Here is a 19,055-nt window from a genome sequence, read left to right as displayed (position 1 = left end):
ATTTTAGCAATCAAATCCAATTTAAGGTTAACAGGATGAATCAAAGTGAGGATCATGGGGTATATATAATACCTCTGGCATCTGCCTCTGCTCATATAATTCTCATCATGAATATGTTCAAAGTTTCAGATAAATAACAAGGACCTACTGTACAGCACAGGGAACTATATTCAATGTCTTATAATAACCTATAATAGAAAAGAATCTGAAAAAGAACAGATATATACAAATATATGTATAACTGAATCATTTTGCTGTACATCTGAAGCTCACACAACACTGTAAATTAACTGTACTTCAATTTTTTTTAAATGGATTTTAAAAAATGTTCAAAGTTTCACTGACTGTTTACCTGGGAGAGCTCCAGAAAGTACTATAACCTCCACTGGCTACTATAACCAACAAAAACTGTAACTCCTGTTTTAGAAATATAAATTAAAAGGATGGACAGGTGGGAAAACTGGTCAGTGGAAAGATAAGAAGACATCAATACTGAAATAAGAATATTAAACAAAGAACATAAGAGGTAAAGTTACTGTGAAGCTTAGAAGAGAATTACGTGGAGTTCAGGAAAGCAAATCATTCAAACCAATGATCATACAGAGGATTATCACATGAATAGTGTTAATAACACATGAGGACCAAGAGGAGGAAAAAGGGAAGAATCACAGCCTTACACACTCAACATAAGAGGCCAAGAAAAGCAAGAGGGAAGAGAAATGGGGATATAGGTACAGCTGATTCACTTTGTTACAAAGCAGAAACTAACACACCACTGTAAAGCAATTATACTCCAATAAAGATAAAAAAAAAAAAGAGGCCAAGAAAAAGTAAGAAGGGCAAGTAATTCTAAAACAGACAGTATTTAAGCAAACTCTCTACCTTATACATGTTAACAGGCGTCGATCTTTTAAAAAAATATCCATAGGGCAATAGTAACTACACCATTCAATCATTTCTTGTGTCTTCTATTTAGCCATGAGTCAGAACTCTCCTATGATGTAGGAGAATGCTATTTATACATCACAATGTAACGATTACATAGTCTAATGTGAATCTTCCATCCCTCCAGTAAGCAAAGATCTGAACTGCAGATGAAGAGGACAAAAAAGCTCACGAAGAAAAGTTCCAAAAGGACTTGCCAAGGTCAGAAACTAAGATTTCTGCCAGCTTTTAGCCTTCCTTGCTATGCAGGCTTCAGGGCTAAGTTTCAACTATTATCTTCCCATCTGCTTTATATCAGAAGGAAAGAATACCAGGTGCCTTCAACAAGGGAAGGTGGCCAAAGCTGCAGCTTTTACTTACAAGGAATAAGTAGACTATTTAGGCTTTTGATGCAAAGTTAAGGAAAGTAAAAGAACAGATTGCCTTATGTGATTATTTTTTCAAGTATACACAGTGGACTAACATAATGCTGTTGTTACTTGTGAACTGCATAGCATTTAGCACCAACAATTATGAAGCAAGAGTCTATATAAGCTAATGACTGGGATATTTAGAAAGAAGAGGGGCCATAACCTTCACTGGATTGAAGGAAAAGTAAGGGGACGGAGCAGCTAATTTCCAAGAAGTCTAAAACTAGGTCTTAACTTTATTTTTTCTATTCAGCCCTCATGGAGGGAGAGAAATTGTAAATGGCTGTGAAGAAATAATGAACAGATGGCATGGAAAGTCACCATCTGTGCACTGGGAGGCTGTATGGCCCAAGTGCATCTCCTACCCTAACTGGTGGCTGAACTGTGCCTTGTCAGTACACTTGTTTGGAGAAGGAAAGGCTTCCTTCCTCTAAAGATGAACTGTCATTAATATCTTTTCAGATCTAAGAGAGAGGGCAGGGAGAAAACTGTCCTTACTAGACAATTCGATTTCATTAAGAAATAAGAATTCGGCTTCCCTGGTGACGCAGTGGTTAAGAATCCTCCTGCCGGGGCTTCCCTGGTGGCGCAGTGGTTGAGAGTCCACCTGCCAGGACACGGGTTCGTGCCCCGGTCCGGGAAGATCCCACATGCCACGGAGTGGCTGGGCCCGTGAGCCATGGCCTCTGAGTCTGCGCGTCCGGAGCCTGTGCTCCGCAATGGGAGAGGCCACAACAGTGAGAGGCCCGCGTACCACCGAAAAAAAAAAAAAAAAGAATCCTCCTGCCAATGCAGGAGACATGGGTTTGAGCCCTGGTCCGGGAAGATCCCACATGCCACGGAGCAACTAAGCCCGTGCGCCACAACTACTGAGCCTGCGCTCTAGAGCCCATGAGCCACAACTACTGAGCCCGCATGCCACAACCACTGAAGCCCACACACCTAGAGCCCGTGCTCTGCAACGAGAAGCCACCGCAATGAGAAGCCCGCGCACCGCAACGAAGAGTAGCCCCCGCTCAGCACAACTAGAGAAAACCCGTGCACAGCAACAAAGACCCAACGTAGCCAAAAATAAGTAAAATAAATAAATTTATTTAAAAAAAGAAACGAATTCAATTCCATTAAGAAAAAATTAAGTAATAGCAATTATTATTATTATTTTCAATTATTTATTTTTGGCTGTGTTGTGTCTTCGTTGCGGAGTGCGGGCTTCTCACTGCAGTGGCTTCTCTTGTTGCAGAGCACGGGCTCTAGGCACGCGGGCTTCAGTAGTTGTGGCTCACGGGCTCTAGAGCGCAGGCTCAATAGTTGTGGTGCACGGGCTTAGCTGCTCCGCAGCAGGTGGGATCCTCCTGGACCAGGGCTTGAACCCGTGTCCCCTGCACTGGCAGGCAGATTCTCAACCACTGCGCCACCAGGGAAGCCCTAATTATTATTATTAAACAAAAAAAAACCCGCTCTGCTTTATTTATAAGAACTGCTGATAAATAATGTAATAATAAATCTGTGTGGGGCGTGCTTGTTTGCATGTCCGAGTCTAGTAATGACAGTCCATAGCATCTAGCAACACAGTTTGTAAGTGATGACAGCAAGGAGGAGGATGACAACAGGAGAGCAATTTGTTCTTTTTTAACAATGTGAAATGCTATTGTCGAAGTGTTGAAGTGTGAGGCTGGAAACTGTCATCTGTCTCACCATGATGACTGCAATCAAGCTTTATACGGTAATTCATTTCTTAGAGACTAGTTAAATCTATATTTCTATCTGAGAGTCACCATTTAGCAAGAAAAAATATACACTTAATTCTAATCAAATGTATTTTTCTCAAGAAAAACTATAATATTAACCCAAGGTTCTTATTCTGATATATAATTTCACATATCCCTGAAATTATACACAAAATTATGTACATATACAACATTTTTCTGGGAAGAAGGTCCATACCATTAATCAAATTTTTAGGGAGTCTAGGACCCATCAAAGTATAAATTCTTAATTCCAAGGGAACCAGAGGAAAATAAAAAGTATGTGTTGGGGAGAAGGGGGTGGAGATAGGAAGATGAAATTCTATAACAATTTTGAAATCCCCAACTGAAGGCAACCCTTCCCTCAGTTCTCTTCTTCCTTATCTGAACTCCTAGCCACACTCACATTCTTCCTCCAAAAGAGGAAAACAAGGTTGCAATTCTTAAGTATTACTGGAAATATATTCCTAATACAAATTAGATATTTGCTGTAACTTTTCAACATAAAATACTGAGATGAACCAGAATCACATTAGTTTCATAGCTTGCTTTCTCTAGTTTAAAAACATTTTTACTTGAGGGCATAAATATAGTAATAATAGAATGAGGAGACAGTTTGGACAAATGTGAATACAGCTGACCCTTGAACAATGCTCAGGTTAGGGACACCAAACACTTCCCCCACTTTCCCAACAAAATCCACATATAACTTTACAGTTGACCCTCCTGTATCCGGGGTTTCACATCTGTGGATTCAACCAACCATGCATCATGTAGTACTATAGTACTTACTACTAAAAAAAATCTGCATCTAAGTGGATGCAAGCAGTTGAAACCCACACTGTTCAAGGGTCAACTGTATATAGTTTTAAATTCAAACAAATGTTGAGGCCAAATGGAACGCAGTGAAGAGAAAACATAGAGACCACAGCAGCATATAGGCCTGGTTTTAAAAGTAGGCTCTACCATTTATTGTCCGTATAAAGCTGGCAAATTATTGATCCCTCTGTTTCCCTTTCGTCATCTATAAAATGGGAACAGTATCTACCTGATACACCTGTGAGCCTTAAATGAGTTAAGGGAGGGGCTTCCCTGGTGGCGCAGTGGTTAGGAGTCCGCCTGCCAATGCAGGGGACGCGGGTTCGAGCCCTAGTCCAGGAGGATCCCACATACCTCAGAGCAACCAAGCCCGTGCGCCACAACTACTGAGCCTGAGCTCTGGAGCCTGCAAGCCACAACTGCTGAGCCCACGCGCCACAACTACTAAGGTCCACGCACCTAGAGCCCGTGCTCCGCTACAAGAGAGGCCACTGCAATGAGAGGCCCGTGCAATACAACGAAGAGTAGCCCCCGCTTGCTGCAACTAGAGAAAGCCTGTGAGCAGCAAGGAAGACCGAATGCAGCCAAAAATAAGTAAAATAAATAAATTCTTTCAAAAAACTGAGTTAAGGTATTTAAATATAACACAACTTGAATGAATATCGTCTTCTTCCCCTTCTATTATGAGAGGTAGCAAAGTACACTAAAAAGAAGATTTTGGAATCAAAATTGGGTTCATGTTACAGCTCTGCCACTTATTAGGTAACTTTGCACAAGTCAGTTAAACACTCTGAACCTCAGGTTTCTCATCTGCTAAAAAAAAAAAAAAAGTGTCCTAGTGAACACACAAAATACATGTAAAAGACTGGGCATACTAAGCCGATCAGTGATAGCTATTGTGATGGTGCTGATGCGTACGGTAAAATACAAAGAGCTAATCATCACCAGCTGGCCTAATGGCAAAAACAAAACGCAGATCTCAAAACCTGTACTTTTTGTTTAAAGCAGATAAAATATGCAAAGAATGAAGACATTTTCTGCTCTTGAATACATTCAAATATAGTACCAAGTTCATTTATATATCAAAGCAGTGAGAAATATGTATTTATCATTGAAAGATGGAATTAAAAAGTTTTTTTTGTTTGTTTTTTGCGGTACGCGGGCCTCTCACTATCGTGTCCTCTCTCCTGTTGCAGAGCACAGGCTCCGGACGCGCAGGCTCAGCGGCCATGGCTCACGGGCCCAGCCGCTCTGCGGCATGTGGGATCTTCACGGACCGGGGCACGAACCTGTGTCCCGAACCCGTGTCCCCTGCATCTGCAGGCGGACTCTCAACCACTGCGCCACCAGGGAAACCCAGAAGTTTTTTTTTTTTTTATATTCAGATTACTCTTAAGCAGCAGGCTAAGAGATCCCAGAAACTAAGATAGAAAATAACTCTAAAGGGTCAAATTGCTTAATGTTAGGAGAAAATTTATTTTTTCTAGATTTTCAGTTAACTGATTAAAGGTGATGGTTATATGTTACATAAAAAAATGATCTTTCCATCTATTGGTAGAAAAGGCCCTCAGCTGTGATTACAATATTGGGAGCAAGTTAATGCTCTCTTACCTGGTCCATTCTTTGATGAAAGGCACCCGTGTTACAGCTCAAAATGAACAAAGCTAAATAAGTAAACTAAGCTAAATAAAGTGTGTTATCTGCTCCTGAAACAAAATTCTGCACTTTAGCCTCAATCAGCACTGGTCACATTGCCTGACTTGGGGCGGGGGCAGGGGGATGACAGAGCAAAACAGTAGGAAGTGAACCGTCACTGAATGTACCTACACTACATACAGGCCACTGTGATAGGTATTTTACAAACACTGCCGTGTAATCCGCAGGTTCATTGTGCAGTAGTAGTTCTTCCTACCTGTAACCTGTAGGTGAAGAAAGTGACTGGCAGAGATAAATTTCATACCCAGGTTTGTTTGAATCCAAGACCTACAATCTTTCCACTCAACTACACTTCTTACTAAAATTGCAAATAAATAGGAATCATAAACTGTAAAGTTTCACTTTGGGGGAATCATTAGCAACAAAAGCTTCCTGACTTTCTGAAAAGACATTCTTTTGCTGCCAGTACTGAAATGTTAACCTACCCTATGTAGCCAAACGATGGTAAGTAGCAATTGAGAAAGGTGGTATACTGCATTAAGTGAAGTTCAAAACATGAGAAGACGTAACTGAAAAAGATGAAAGTATTAACTTTACAAACCATTTTCCTATTGTTTATCTGAAAGATAATACTCAAAATTATGTAAATATAAAAAAGGGTAGGGACTTCTCTGGCAATCCAGTGGTTAAGACTTTGTCTTCCAATGCATGGGGTGTAGGTTCGATCCCCAGTAGGGGAGATAAGATCCCACATGCCTCGTGGCCAAAAAACCAAAACATAAAACAGAAGCAGTATTGTAACAAATTCAATAAAGACTTTTAAAATGGTCCACATCAAAAAAAATCTTTTAAAAAAGCGGGGGGGGGGGCTTCCCAGGTGGCGCAGTGGTTGGGAGTCCGCCTGCCGATGCAGGGGACGCGGGTTCCTGCCCCGGTCCGGGAAGATCCCACATGCCGTGGAGCGGCTGGGCCCGTGAGCCATGGCCACTGAGCCTGCGCATCCGGAGCCTGTGCTCCGCAACGGGAGAGGCCACAACAGTGAGAGGCCCGCGTACCGCAAAAAAAAAAAAAAAAAAAAAAAAGCGGCGGGGAGGTAATGTTATTTGGTTCTTTGCTTTTTATCTCCAAAGAAAATAGATGGAAATTTGTGGGACTGGGGGAACAAAACGTTCAACCTTCTCTTAGCAAGATTCAAAGAGACACAAAATAAAAACAAAAAAGTAAAAGTAATGCATTAAAAAGTATACTCATTCAAATTATGTAACCTGCCTATATCTTTAATGAATACAACGTAATTCCATGTCACCAATGACACTGAATGTGAAAATGAGAAACAAATATTCCACAAAATATGCTTGGCACAAGTATCGCTCTAATAACTTTACACTGGATCTGAAAAAAAAATTATGTGTTAGTAGAAAATACTTTTAAAAATGTTAAGATCCGAACATCTTTGGCACAGAATAACCATATTACACTAATTTTTTCTTTGTATCTATAGTTATTATATTTTAGGAGACATGACTTACCTTTTAAACAGCTGTGTGATAAACCACATTATAAAAGCATTCAATATTAACAGTTCTATAACATTCAGAGTTGTCAAGCATTAGTCAAACATATTTTATTCAATGATTTCTATATACATTTAAGCCTTTTCCTCACTAACAACAAATGCATTGCTTTTAACAGTCACATGAATATTGGTTAAGTTTTCAATGTAACCAACCCATCCCTTACTTAGGATGCTGGGTAAAGATTCACTTCCATGATTTAAATAGTAAGCAAATTAAATACTACATAAGTTGGCCATACATAAGATTCATTTTTCTCAGAAAAAATTCTCAATGTCTGGATTTTAAAAATGAATTCCAAGCACTCACCGATTGCATGCTTCCAACCTGTTGAAAAACCATCCTAATTAGGCGTTTAATCCAGCCAAGCATTTAGATGGCAAAGTCTCTCCAAATTTGCATTTCAAGTACTTCAGGCATACATAGCAGCACATGGTCCATAAAGCACACTGAAATTTTAAAATGTAAATACTAAAGTGAAATAATTATTATTTAGAATCTTTACTATCTACAACACATCTCACAAAGTAAGTTTAGTCTACATCTTAAACCTTTGTGTGTATACATTTACTTAAGGAAAAAATTTTTCAACTAAGACCCGACACAGCCAAAATAAATAAAACAAATTTAAAAAAAAAAGAAAAAAAATTTACTTGTGATCACCTTAAATAAACTAATGGTACCATTTTTTTAAATTTTTTTAAGTATTTCTTTTCCAGTCAGGGTTCTACCTTGGAAGCAACAAAAATCTACTGTGGCTGACATAAGTAGAAAATATGTTTATGGAGAGACACCCAGTAGACACCAATCTTAGAAGAAACTTATAGGCTACACAGCCAGGAAAGACATCCAAAACTGCAGAACGGGTCTTGGAAGACACCACTGCCACCTGCCACTGCCACCCCTGACAGAACAGAATCTACCAGTTCCCACTTTCCTGTCCCTGGCTCCTGAGTTGCTGTCCATACTGGCGGAATTTGCTTGGCCGAATCTACCTGGCTATAGTTACAAGCCGATTCTGGCTCCCACCAAAATCATGAAGGAATTCCAGAAACATAAAACAGGAATTCAGAGGCCAGAAGGTCAAAAATAACAACAAACCACACTCACTGGCACTATAACCCCTGCCACTCACCCTCCTCACCTCCCCATCAATATACTGTATATGATAGAATTATGAACTCATATGGCATAAACCAGTTTACCTGAAGTGCTGGTCTCCAACGTGACAAGTTTACACCAGACTATAAATCAACGTGCTGCTTCCTTGTCAAGGAAGCCTTTAAAAAAAAAAAAAAAAAAGCAGTACTTAGTCAGCGGTCCCCAACCTTTCTGGCACCAGGGACCGGTTTCACGGAAGACAGTTTTTCCACGGACAGGGCGGGTGATGGTCCAGACGGTAACGCGAGCGACGGGGAGAAGCAGAAGAGGCTCCGCTCGCTCGCCTCCTGCCGTGCGGCCCGGTTCCTAACAGGCCATGGACCAGTACCGGTCCGCGGCTCAGGGGTTGCGGACCCCTGTACTTAGTGATATACTTGATTTACATTGTGATATAGGCTTACCCCTTTGTGGACCAGAAATAACGTTTGTGGTCTGCACCTTGAGGAGAACTTGATGAAGAATTACAAAGAATGGGGGGTGGGGAATAAAGTTGCCACAAATACGCCAGACGCTGGGTGAAACATGAACTAGAAAGAGCCCAGCCCTAAGGACAGGTCAAAGTATGCAATGAAAGAGTTCTAAGCGCTGACAGGAACACATAATTTATTGATAAATAAGAAATGGTCGGGACTAGAACTTCGGTGAGACATATATTTTAATATTACCAACATCTATAATTGCCTATAAGAATGAATATTCTGAGAGGTAACGGGAATAAAAAGTGCAAAGGGCCAAAAATAAGCTGGAGATGACTGACAAAAAACTGGTCAGAGAAAAAGGATGGTTTTATGTAATTGGAAAACCTATCACTTTTTAAAAAATTGAGATATAACTTACACAGACAAGTGCACAAATTTCAAGTACGTCCAGCTTAATGAGTTTTTATATATGTATAAACCTGTGTAACCTCCATCCAGATCAAGATGTGAAACATCTGAAGAACCCCAAGAGCTCCCTTGGGCCTCTACCCAGTCGATATCCATGCCTCACCTATCTGACTACTACCCTAACTTGTACAGCCTATCACTTCCGCAGGCTGCATGTACTCTTCTGTGTCTGACTTCTGTCACTCAACATTGTCTGTGACATTTATCCACATAATTTGTGAATCACAGTTCTTTTTCACTGATGTTCAGTATTTCGTTGTGGTACTATACCACAATTTACTTGCCCAGTTTACTGGGGGATTTTTTGTTTGTTTTTTCTTTTACTTTATTGGAGTACAGTTGATTTACAGTGTTGTATTACCCAACTTACTGTTCATGAACATTTGGGTTGTTTCCATTTTTTAGCTACTATAAATAAAGTTGCTGAAACAATTCGTGCATATAACATAGCAAGGTATACATAAGAACTAATTTCTCGGACTTCCCTGGTGGTGCACTGGTTAAGAATCCACCTGCCAATGCAGGGGACACAGGTTCGAGCCCTGGTCCAGGAAGATCCCACAGAGCAACTAAGCCCGTGTGCCACAACTACTGAGCCCACGAGCCACAACTACTGAAGCCCCCGCTCCTAGAGCCCATGCTCCGCAACAAGAGAAGCCACCACAATGAGAAGCCCGTGCACCGCAACGAAGAGTAGCCCCCCGCTCACCACAACTAGAGAAAGTCCACGCACAGCAACGAAGACCCAACACGGCCAAAAATTAATTAATTAATTAATTTTTAAAAAGAAGAAGAACTAATTTCTCTTGGGACTTCCCCGGCGGTCCAGTGGTTAAGACTCCACGCTTCCACTGCAGGGGGCGTGGGTTCCATTCCTGGTCTGGGAACTAAGATCCCACATGCTACGCGGCACAGCCAAAAATGAAAAAAGAACTAATTTCTCTGGAGTCTATCCCCAGAAGTAAAACTGCTAGATCATCAGATTATATAGAGAGAGATATATAGCTAAATCTTTAAAAAATCTGTAGAAACTAACATTTTTCTGAAGTGGTTGTACCAATTACACTCCCGCAAGCAGGTATATACAAGAGCTCTAGTTGTTCTATAATCCTTGGTATTGTCAACGGTCAATACTTGATATTGCCAGTCTTTTTAATTTTAGCAACTTTAGTAGCTTCTCCACAGGTTTTGGGGGCATTTTGATACCTTCCATTAAGAAGTGTCTTTCGCTCGCTTTTTTATTTTTTTAAGATTTCTTTTGATGTGAACCAGTTTTAAAGTCTTTAGTGAATTTGTTACCACTTCTGTTCTGTGTTTTGGTTTTTTGGCCTTGAGGCATGTGGGATCTTAGCTCCCTGAGCAGGGATGGAAACCGCATCCCCTGCATTGGAAGGCGAAGTCTTAACCAGTGGACCACCAGGGAAGTCCCTTTCGCTCGTTTTTTAAGTGGATAGTTTTTTTTTTTTTTTAACTATTTTTAAAAATTATTCTTGCCAGGAAGGAGTCTGTGTCAGAGATAAAGATTAGGAAGCACTGGCTTAGAAAAAGGAGATGCAACCTAAGAGTGAATGGGCTAACTCAAACAGAGTAAGAAATGAAGCCAGAATAGAAGCCTCAAGAAACACTTGCACATCAAGCAGAGAAAACAAGAGTCACTGGGAAAAAAATGATCAAAGACGTAATAGAAAAATGAGAGAGGCGTTGTCACCAAAAAAAAAAAAAAGGGAAATTTCAATAAGGGGAATGGTTCTTGTTACTGATAAACAGAAAACACAGAGGAGAGGTCACATAGTCGGTGGCCGCCTCCAGTTACCCTTTCCTCCAAACTTCTCCACTGTGCTCTCTGGAACCCTGTTTGAAGGTAAGCATCCCCTCCCTCGCTGAACTGAAATTTGTCCCTTTAGAATGCTGCTTCAAAGCCTTCTCAAAGGGTCCTGTTGTTGCTTATTCTCTCCTACTTTATATCAAGGCTGTTTCCAACCCATTACTGCTCTAAGCTCTTTGAAAAACCCTCCCTCAAAGGTAAAACTAAAGTGACAACAAAACAGAGCAGTGGGGCTTCCCTGGTGGCGCAGTGGTTGAGTGTCCGCCTGCCGATGCAGGGGATGTGGGTTCGTGCCCCGGTCTGGGAGGATCCCACATGCCGCGGAGCGGCTGGGCCCGTGAACCATGGCCGCTGAGCCTGCGTGTCCAGACCCTGTGCTCCGCAACGGCAGAGGCCACAACAGTGAGAGGCCCGCGTACAGCAAAAAAATGAAAACAAAAAAAAAAACAGAGCAGTGGTCACCAGAGTTATTAACTACAGCAAAGCACAAGGGAGGTTTTGGAAAAATGGAAGTAGTCTATATCTCGATTGTGGTGGTGGTTACATGACTGTGTTCAAAGCAATGTCTGCCAAAAGGAGTGAATTTTGCTGTATGTAAATTATACCTTCATTTAAAAAAAAAAAAAAGCTCTCCTTAGGATGCACTGCTTTACCACCCTCTGTCCCTCATTAGGGTTGACCTAAGGACACCTGAATCATTCCCTATCGCTCAGCTATGACTTCAACCGAGTCTTCTTCTGTACTCCAAGTCCTTTCCTAAATGGAATTCTGCACTTTGGCCTCATTAGCACTAGTACACCAATAAACATATATTCTTGCTGGTGCTAGGTGATTATAATATTCACAGAGATGATGCATCCAACAGAGCACTGTTTGAGTCTATTTACATAAAGATCTAAAACAGGTAAAAGTGAAAGCAATCTCATCAGAGATTATGCATTTTTTTTAAAACTTAGTCTTTTTTTGTTGTTTTGTTTTGAATTGGAGGCAGAGGTCGTGACTGGTAGGAGGCCGGAGAGGGATTTCTGAGGATGCTGGCACTGTTCTATTTCTTGACATAGACAGATCCCTGCACGTGTTTACTCTGTGAAAGCTTACCAAGATACTTTTCTTAATGTAAGTTATGCTTCAAATAAAAGTTTTAAAAACACACAGCCTTTGACCAAGTTATGCAACTTTCAGGAATGTCTTTTGCAGAAATAAAAGCATTATACATAAAGAATATATATAAAGATATTTTCTGGGCTTCTGTGGTGGCGCAGTGGTTGAGAGTCCGCCTGCCGATGCAGGGGACATGGGTTCGTGCCCCGGTCTGGGAAGATCCCACATGCCGCGGAGCGGCTGGGCCCGTGAGCCATGGCCGCTGAGCCTGCGCGTCCGGAGCCTGTGCTTCACAACGGGAGAGGCCACAACAGTGAGAGGCCTGCGTACCACAAAAAAAAAAAAAAAAAAAAAAAAAAAAGATATTTTCTGCAGTGCTTTTCCTACTCACAAAACTGGGATCAACTTTAAATGTTCACCAATAAAACACCTGTTAAATAAATTATTGTATATGCATATTACAAACTTTATGCATCTATTAAAAGTAAGTTAGTCTATGTAATGACTTGATGGTATATATACATGTTACAGGAAGAGTAATATACTAAGTAGGATTTCATTTCTGTAAAACAAAACAAAAAAAAAATCTTCGACCTTTTCATTTATGAAAAGATACACATCAAACTATCAAAACTGGCCAGAGTGGGTAGAAGTCAATTTTTCTTTGTGTGGTTTGTACTGTTTAGACGATGCTACAAAAATACATGGGTTTTTTGGGTTTTTTTGCGGTATGCGGGCCTCTCACTGTTGTGGCCTCTCCTGTTGTGGAGCACAGGCTCCGGACGCGCAGGCTCAGTGGCCATGGCTCACGGGCCCAGCCGCTCCGCGGCACGTGGGATCTTCCCGGACCGGGGCACAAACCCGCGTCCCCTGCATCGGCAGGCGGACTCTCAACCACTGCGCCACCAGGGAAGCCCAAAAATACATGTTTTAATTTTCATTTAAAAACAAAATCTAGGGGCTTCCCTGGTGGTCAACTGGGTAAGACTCCACGCTCCCAATGCAGGGGGCCCGGGTTCGATCCCGGGTCAGGGAACTAGATCCCGTATGCATGCTGCAACTGAGAGTCCGCATGCCACCACAACTAAGAAGCCCACATGCCACAACTAAGACCTGGCGCAGCCCCAAAAAAGAAAAAAAAATCGAAGTTACAAAAACCAAATATGTCACCTTGCAGCTTTCACTCGGACACTCCTGAGTGTCCATACTGAGACCTTCAGTCTCCTCCACTGCACTTTCCGTCAACCTAATCAATCCCTCCCCACTTTCACTTTCTTCTATCTCATGAAGCCCCAACTCACTTGAACCACTGCTTTGTTAGTATTTTCAACTCCTTTTTCTACTGTTTTGTTTAGTCTACAAGCCAGAACTTGATGAGTCCACAAGCCTACACGTCCTACAATTGGGCTGTAGAAAAATGACCATATCTCACATTTTGATGTTGCTACAAATGTACTACCTCTGGTCTCAACTGGGCCTTCACTGCTGCCTAGCGTTCAGGAGAATCTTATTTTCTGCTCTTCCCACTCTTCCATTCTCCAGAGCAGCTATTTCAAGCATGCTCCATGCTACCCAAATCTCTCTAACCCTTGCTCCATCATTTCTCAGCAGATGACCAAGCTTCCTACTTTAACTAATAGAGAAGTCTTCTGACAGAGAACCCCTCAACATGCTGCCACGCCACATGCCATACACACAGCATCTCTGCATCCACACCTATTCTGTCCCTCTAAGTCTGTCCCCCATTCTCTCCTGTCCCTCCTTCCAACTAAGTGCTCAGGATTATACGCCCCTGCGCCCCCAACCCACAGGTCTCATTACATCAGCTCCGTCCTGCATTACATGGATTCTCTTTCCTCAGCCCTGTTAAATTCAATCACATGCTACCTTCTGGTTTCTCCCATCTTCTTTTAAACCAAAGAAATCTGAAACTGAACTCTTCAACTTTCCTCCTAAATCTGTTGCTTACATGTTCCCTACTTCAGAAAATGGCACACCTAGTCAGTTATTCCTTCTTTCTCTTTCATTTTCTACAATCAAGTTCTATTTTCCCTCCTAAATATATCAGATTCCATTTCCATTGCCCTTACTGCTCTTCTATAGACTCTAAGTCTATACTATTGTAAAAATCTATTAACTAGACTATTTGCACCACCCCCTCCCCTGATTTTGCTATCCCTTTCTATTCATTCTCAATACCAAAGTAGGTCCTTTATGATTTGGTCATAAAGAGGGTTTTCCTGATCAACCAGGATTAGGGCCCTCCTGTATGTATTCTCTTACATAGTGTATTAAAACAATGTACCTAAACTGCTTACCTCCTCCACGGCACTTCAATCACCGTAAGTGCAAAGACTCTATCTTATTCATCACAGTGACCCCAGCATGTAGCACAACATACAGGATATAACAGTTGCTCAGTTAATATGTGAATATTAAATGAAAGGCATCTAAGCCCCAAGCCAGTGCCTTTTCTATACTGTCTCAATTTCAAACAGATATCTTAAGAGGAATTTTACTTCTATTTACAGGTGAACTAGGTAATTTCAGACAAACCCTCCTCCCACTGAGGACAAGTAAACTAGGGGACAAAATTTTTAAAATCATCTATTTGAAAGCATCAGAGAACTATTAAGGCAGAGAAGTATAACCAGGCCAAGAGTTGGTTCTTTGAAAAGACTAATAAAAAGAATTGACCTCTAATGAGATTTACTGAGGAGAGAGAGAAAAGGCACTTTGCCAGTATCAGGAATGAAAAAAGGGACATCACTATAGATCTTAAAGCGTGAAGAAAATCATAAAAGGCAAAACAAACCTATAGTGTAAGAAGTTACAATGGTGGTTACCTTTGGATGGGGTGGGTAAGAGTTGGAAGGGCGTATAAAGGAGCTCTCTGGAGGGCAGACAACTTTCTGTTTCTTAAACTGGGTGGTCTCTGCATGGATATTTGCTTTGTGATCATTTATTGAGCTGTATATTTATGTCTGTGCATCTTTCTGAGTTACACTTTGTGTGTGTTATACTTCACAAGAAAAAAGGTTTAAAAAAAGATAGCTAAGAATCAGGCTGCACTTTGTTTTCTAGGTTCTTTATGTATGTGTATGTGTGTGTGTTTGTAAAATTTAACTTCTAGGATTATACGATGACGGTATAGGCTTATAATTGAGCCTACTCTAGCGTAGACCAGACATACAGAAATATCGTGCAGAAGTAGCGTGGTGGGGTAGCTGGCAAGGCAGTAGAAGAGAAAACCAAGAGTAAAGGAGAAACAGATGAACTGTGAAAACAGACTTTCTTTTCCCGCCGCAAATACTATGAAACTATGTGTGTGCAGGTAGACCAATTAAAGTGTAGAGCAATCAAATTAAAGATAATACAACATAATATTGTTTCAACTAACGCAGTGTATGTTTTTGAGATACTTATAATAAAAAAAGTTATTAGCAATAGTTTCACAATAAACCTGTTAGCAGTGATACCAAAGTTGTCATTAAATTTAAAATTCCAAAAACTTTAAAAGCTACAACAGTATGTGGGGCTTATTTTTACAAGGTCTTTTGGAACTATTCAAGGAAATGACCATTTAATTATCTTTACAATGTAACAGAAGAGTGTGACCATTTCATTCTGGGGTCAGAGGAGTCTAAAAAGATTAATAGAACATTCTTAGTTATTTGGTTTACTAAATTACTGGAATAAGGTTTCCTGTTCTCAGAAAACTAAGAGATCAGGTAAACCATATTAGTGCATCCCAAAAGACAGTCTACACTCTGGATGCAAACAATGATGCAAAAGAAAAATAAGGGCCATGAAGTAAAAAACAAAAACAAAAACTTATTCAATTTAAAATTACTGTCCTTTATTTTGAGAATATGTCCTTCTTAGGTTTTTAGCATGAAAATGCTTTTTCTTTTAGGATGTGGGGACAGTAGATGAATGTTATTTTTGATTTTGTTTTTAATGCTTACTTATAATAAAAAGTTGTCAAAGCCCTACCCTACTTTCTGGGTATTAAACTTGAAATTCAAGTCTAGTGACCACTGCTATACTTCAAGTCAGTCTGGGCTAAGACTTTAAGTCAGAACACTTAGCACACTATAAAACAATGACATAGTACTCAACCTATGGGTACAATTTACTGGCAATATTCTGAATTAATATTCTATACTATTCATGCAAATTAAGTACACTGCTACATTCCCAGTACCTAGCACAGAGCCTGAGCACAAGTTTAACTTTTTTCAGTCCACAAATGAATAAATCTCATGACCTGTACTACATCTCTCAAAAACAAAAAACAAAGCTGTTCAGATAAGAAACCTAAGAACGTAACCTAATTAAAACTTGATGAAAATTCTTTCAAGTTAATGGGCTATAGATATGAAACTAAACTTCTAAAGGACATTTTCTGTAACATTTTTAGAAGTTAACTTTCTCTCCGTATGCTATAAAAGAAGTTAGAGGTAGCTTTATATTTCCATTTGAACTACAGATGTGCCATTTTCATGTGAGGATCTCTGACATATAACCCTCCTGTGAATGAGATAGGAATTTCCTTAAAGCGTTATTTTAAGTATTCCCATGCAAATGAATTAAGTATTCTGGCATCAATTTTAAAACAATCTTTCGAAAAGACTGCTCAAATATCTTAAATGGTCCTGGACATCAGTAGGAAAAAACACTCACACTACTTGGAAGTCAATAATATTTTTCACTAAGTAAAAGTGCTTCCTTGGGCCAAGCAAATTGATGAAAATTCACTATAAACGTGATTTTGATAAGTTGTGTAATAATTACTGTCCCCTACATATTATGTGTATTAAAAAATTCCCTTATGGAAAAATTCAGTAAATTATACCTTCATAAGTAAAGGTGTTCATTTTTTTTCCAATTTTAACAATACTTTTTATTTTTTTAAATGAAGTATAGTTAATTTACATTGTTGTGTTAGTTTCAAGGAAGATGTTTAGTTTTTAAAAGCTAGTAAGGGTAGTTACTGAAGTATCAGTTGTAAAAGAGAAACTCTAGAGGCAAACTAAATGTCCATCAATAAGGAAATAGTTAAATTCAACATACCTATTCTAAGTTTATGGCCATTAAAACACAAAGCTATACATGAAAGGATTTCATGATAAAAATCTAAAGACTAACACATATGTGATTCTGTTTTTAAAAAATAAAACAAAGCATAGAAATATGGTGAAATAGATATTTTATGTACTCATGTACACAGAAGAAAAGATTTGAAAAGATACCAAAGCTTAACACTACTTGTGTCTGAGGCTTGGTGAGGGAATTCTCTACCTTTTCTTCTTTATATTTATGCACTTCTGTATCATTACATGGTGAGATTACAGTATCACTGTTTGTTGCTTATCTAAATTGTGTAAGTTGTATCAACAGTAAATAAACATGAAAGAACAGATGAACAGCCGAGTAGTTAACATTTCAAAAAGCAGCTATATAGTAATAACACTCATCACCAAGACTGCCCAAGAAAACAAAGGGGTAGAAACTGAAGTTTATCAGCACTTCAGAACCTGCTGCACCACTGTACCATGCTGCCTCTTCCCCTCTTTTTTTTTTCTTTTTTAAAAAATTTGTCTGCGCCACTCGGCATGTGGGTTCTTAGTTCCCCGACCAGGGATGGAACCCCTTGTACCCTGCATTGGGAGTGCGGAGTCTAAACCACTGGACCGCCAGCGAAGTCCCTCTTCCTCTCCTTCAGAGTATTTTTTTTTTCTCCACTCCTTTCCTTATATCCATACATTCACCAGTTACCAACTTCTATTTCCACCAGGTTAATTCACTAATTGCTTCACATCTCAGGTGAAGCCATTTTTTGACAGGGCCAGCTCCCTATCTTCTTATGAGACTGTGATCATGTCACTTCTTTGCTCAAATTCAAACTCCTTAAACTTGGCACTCAAGTTCCTCCATGTGTAAGTCTAACCTTACTTCTAGACTTTTGAACTACTCCCCTACAGCAGGAATCCGAAACTCCAGTTTAACAGGTCTTCTCTGCTGTCCTCCGAACAAGCCCAGCTGTCTCTTTCTAGTCCTTGCTCCTCTAAAACTACTTGGATGAAGACGAAGATGCTCTCTAAGAAGTAATAGAAGATAGAAAAGATGAGGGATACAGATTAAAGTATCCAGTATACATTGCCAGTATATGCTAAATGCCGAGAGAGGTAGAGATTATTCATTGATACATATTTTTTCCCTTTTCCCTTCCTCTTTAACTGGACAAATTCTATAAAATACATGTTTTAAATTCTATTTACTGAACTACACTTATATACTTTGCTCATAACTTTAAATTCAATTGTGTTAACCTTTTATTGTTTCAAAGAAACAAAAATACCTAGCTGACGACTGTACGCATAAATACGCAGGGTTGTTTTTTTTTTTCTCCCCCCATTATGGATTTGTAGCTCAACAGCATTTCCCACAGCAGTTAATTTACTCCACAATTCTTAGGACATTCAATTATGGTTGAAAGAGCAAGAACTTCGCAGTGACCAGGGTCAGCATCCTAAATTTCAGCCCCCTGCCCCTTACATCAGTGTGATTGCAGGCAAATTGCTTAACCTCTCTAAGCCTCTTTTCCCCTCACCTGTAAAATGGGATAATACCTACTTCACACAGCTGTTGTAAAAGTTAAACGAATAGGTGGAAACAATTTCAGTGCTTCATACATATCAAAAACTCAGTAAATATAAATTATCAACACAAAAAAGATTTTAATAAATCATCAATACATAAGGCTACTCAAACACAGTAAAGCTACAGACAAAACTAGATTATCTGGCACCTTTATTTTCAGTGATTTTGAAAAACTGAGCACCAGGTAATGAAAGTGCACCGTCAGGGAACTGCCCTCATTCCTGCAGCGCAAACTAAATTAACGCTGTCTACGCCTTCAAGTGTGC

General features: G+C 39.9%; 1 protein-coding gene across 3 annotated transcripts in view; it reads right to left on the bottom strand.

Annotated features, from left to right (window-relative positions):
* The window catches only part of MTFR1 (mitochondrial fission regulator 1), a 63,439-nt gene that overhangs the window by 43,442 nt on the left and 942 nt on the right, over nt 1-19,055 (bottom strand). For 2 of the 3 annotated variants that reach the window (XM_081258220.1, XM_081258221.1), the window contains exon 2: nt 7,459-7,598. In XM_081258220.1, the coding sequence (XP_081114346.1) occupies nt 7,459-7,521 (63 nt within the window). In that variant the 5' untranslated portion in view covers nt 7,522-7,598. Of the gene's footprint in view, nt 1-7,458; nt 7,599-8,354; nt 8,430-19,055 lie in introns of all 3 variants that reach the window. The other variant, XM_081258219.1, reaches the window with a different exon arrangement.

The sequence above is a fragment of the Mesoplodon bidens genome (genome assembly GCF_964165515.1).
Source record: "Mesoplodon bidens genome assembly, chromosome: 16".
NCBI classification, from domain to species: Eukaryota; Metazoa; Chordata; class Mammalia; order Artiodactyla; family Ziphiidae; genus Mesoplodon; species Mesoplodon bidens.
This window is presented reverse-complemented; position numbering and strand designations above follow the sequence as displayed.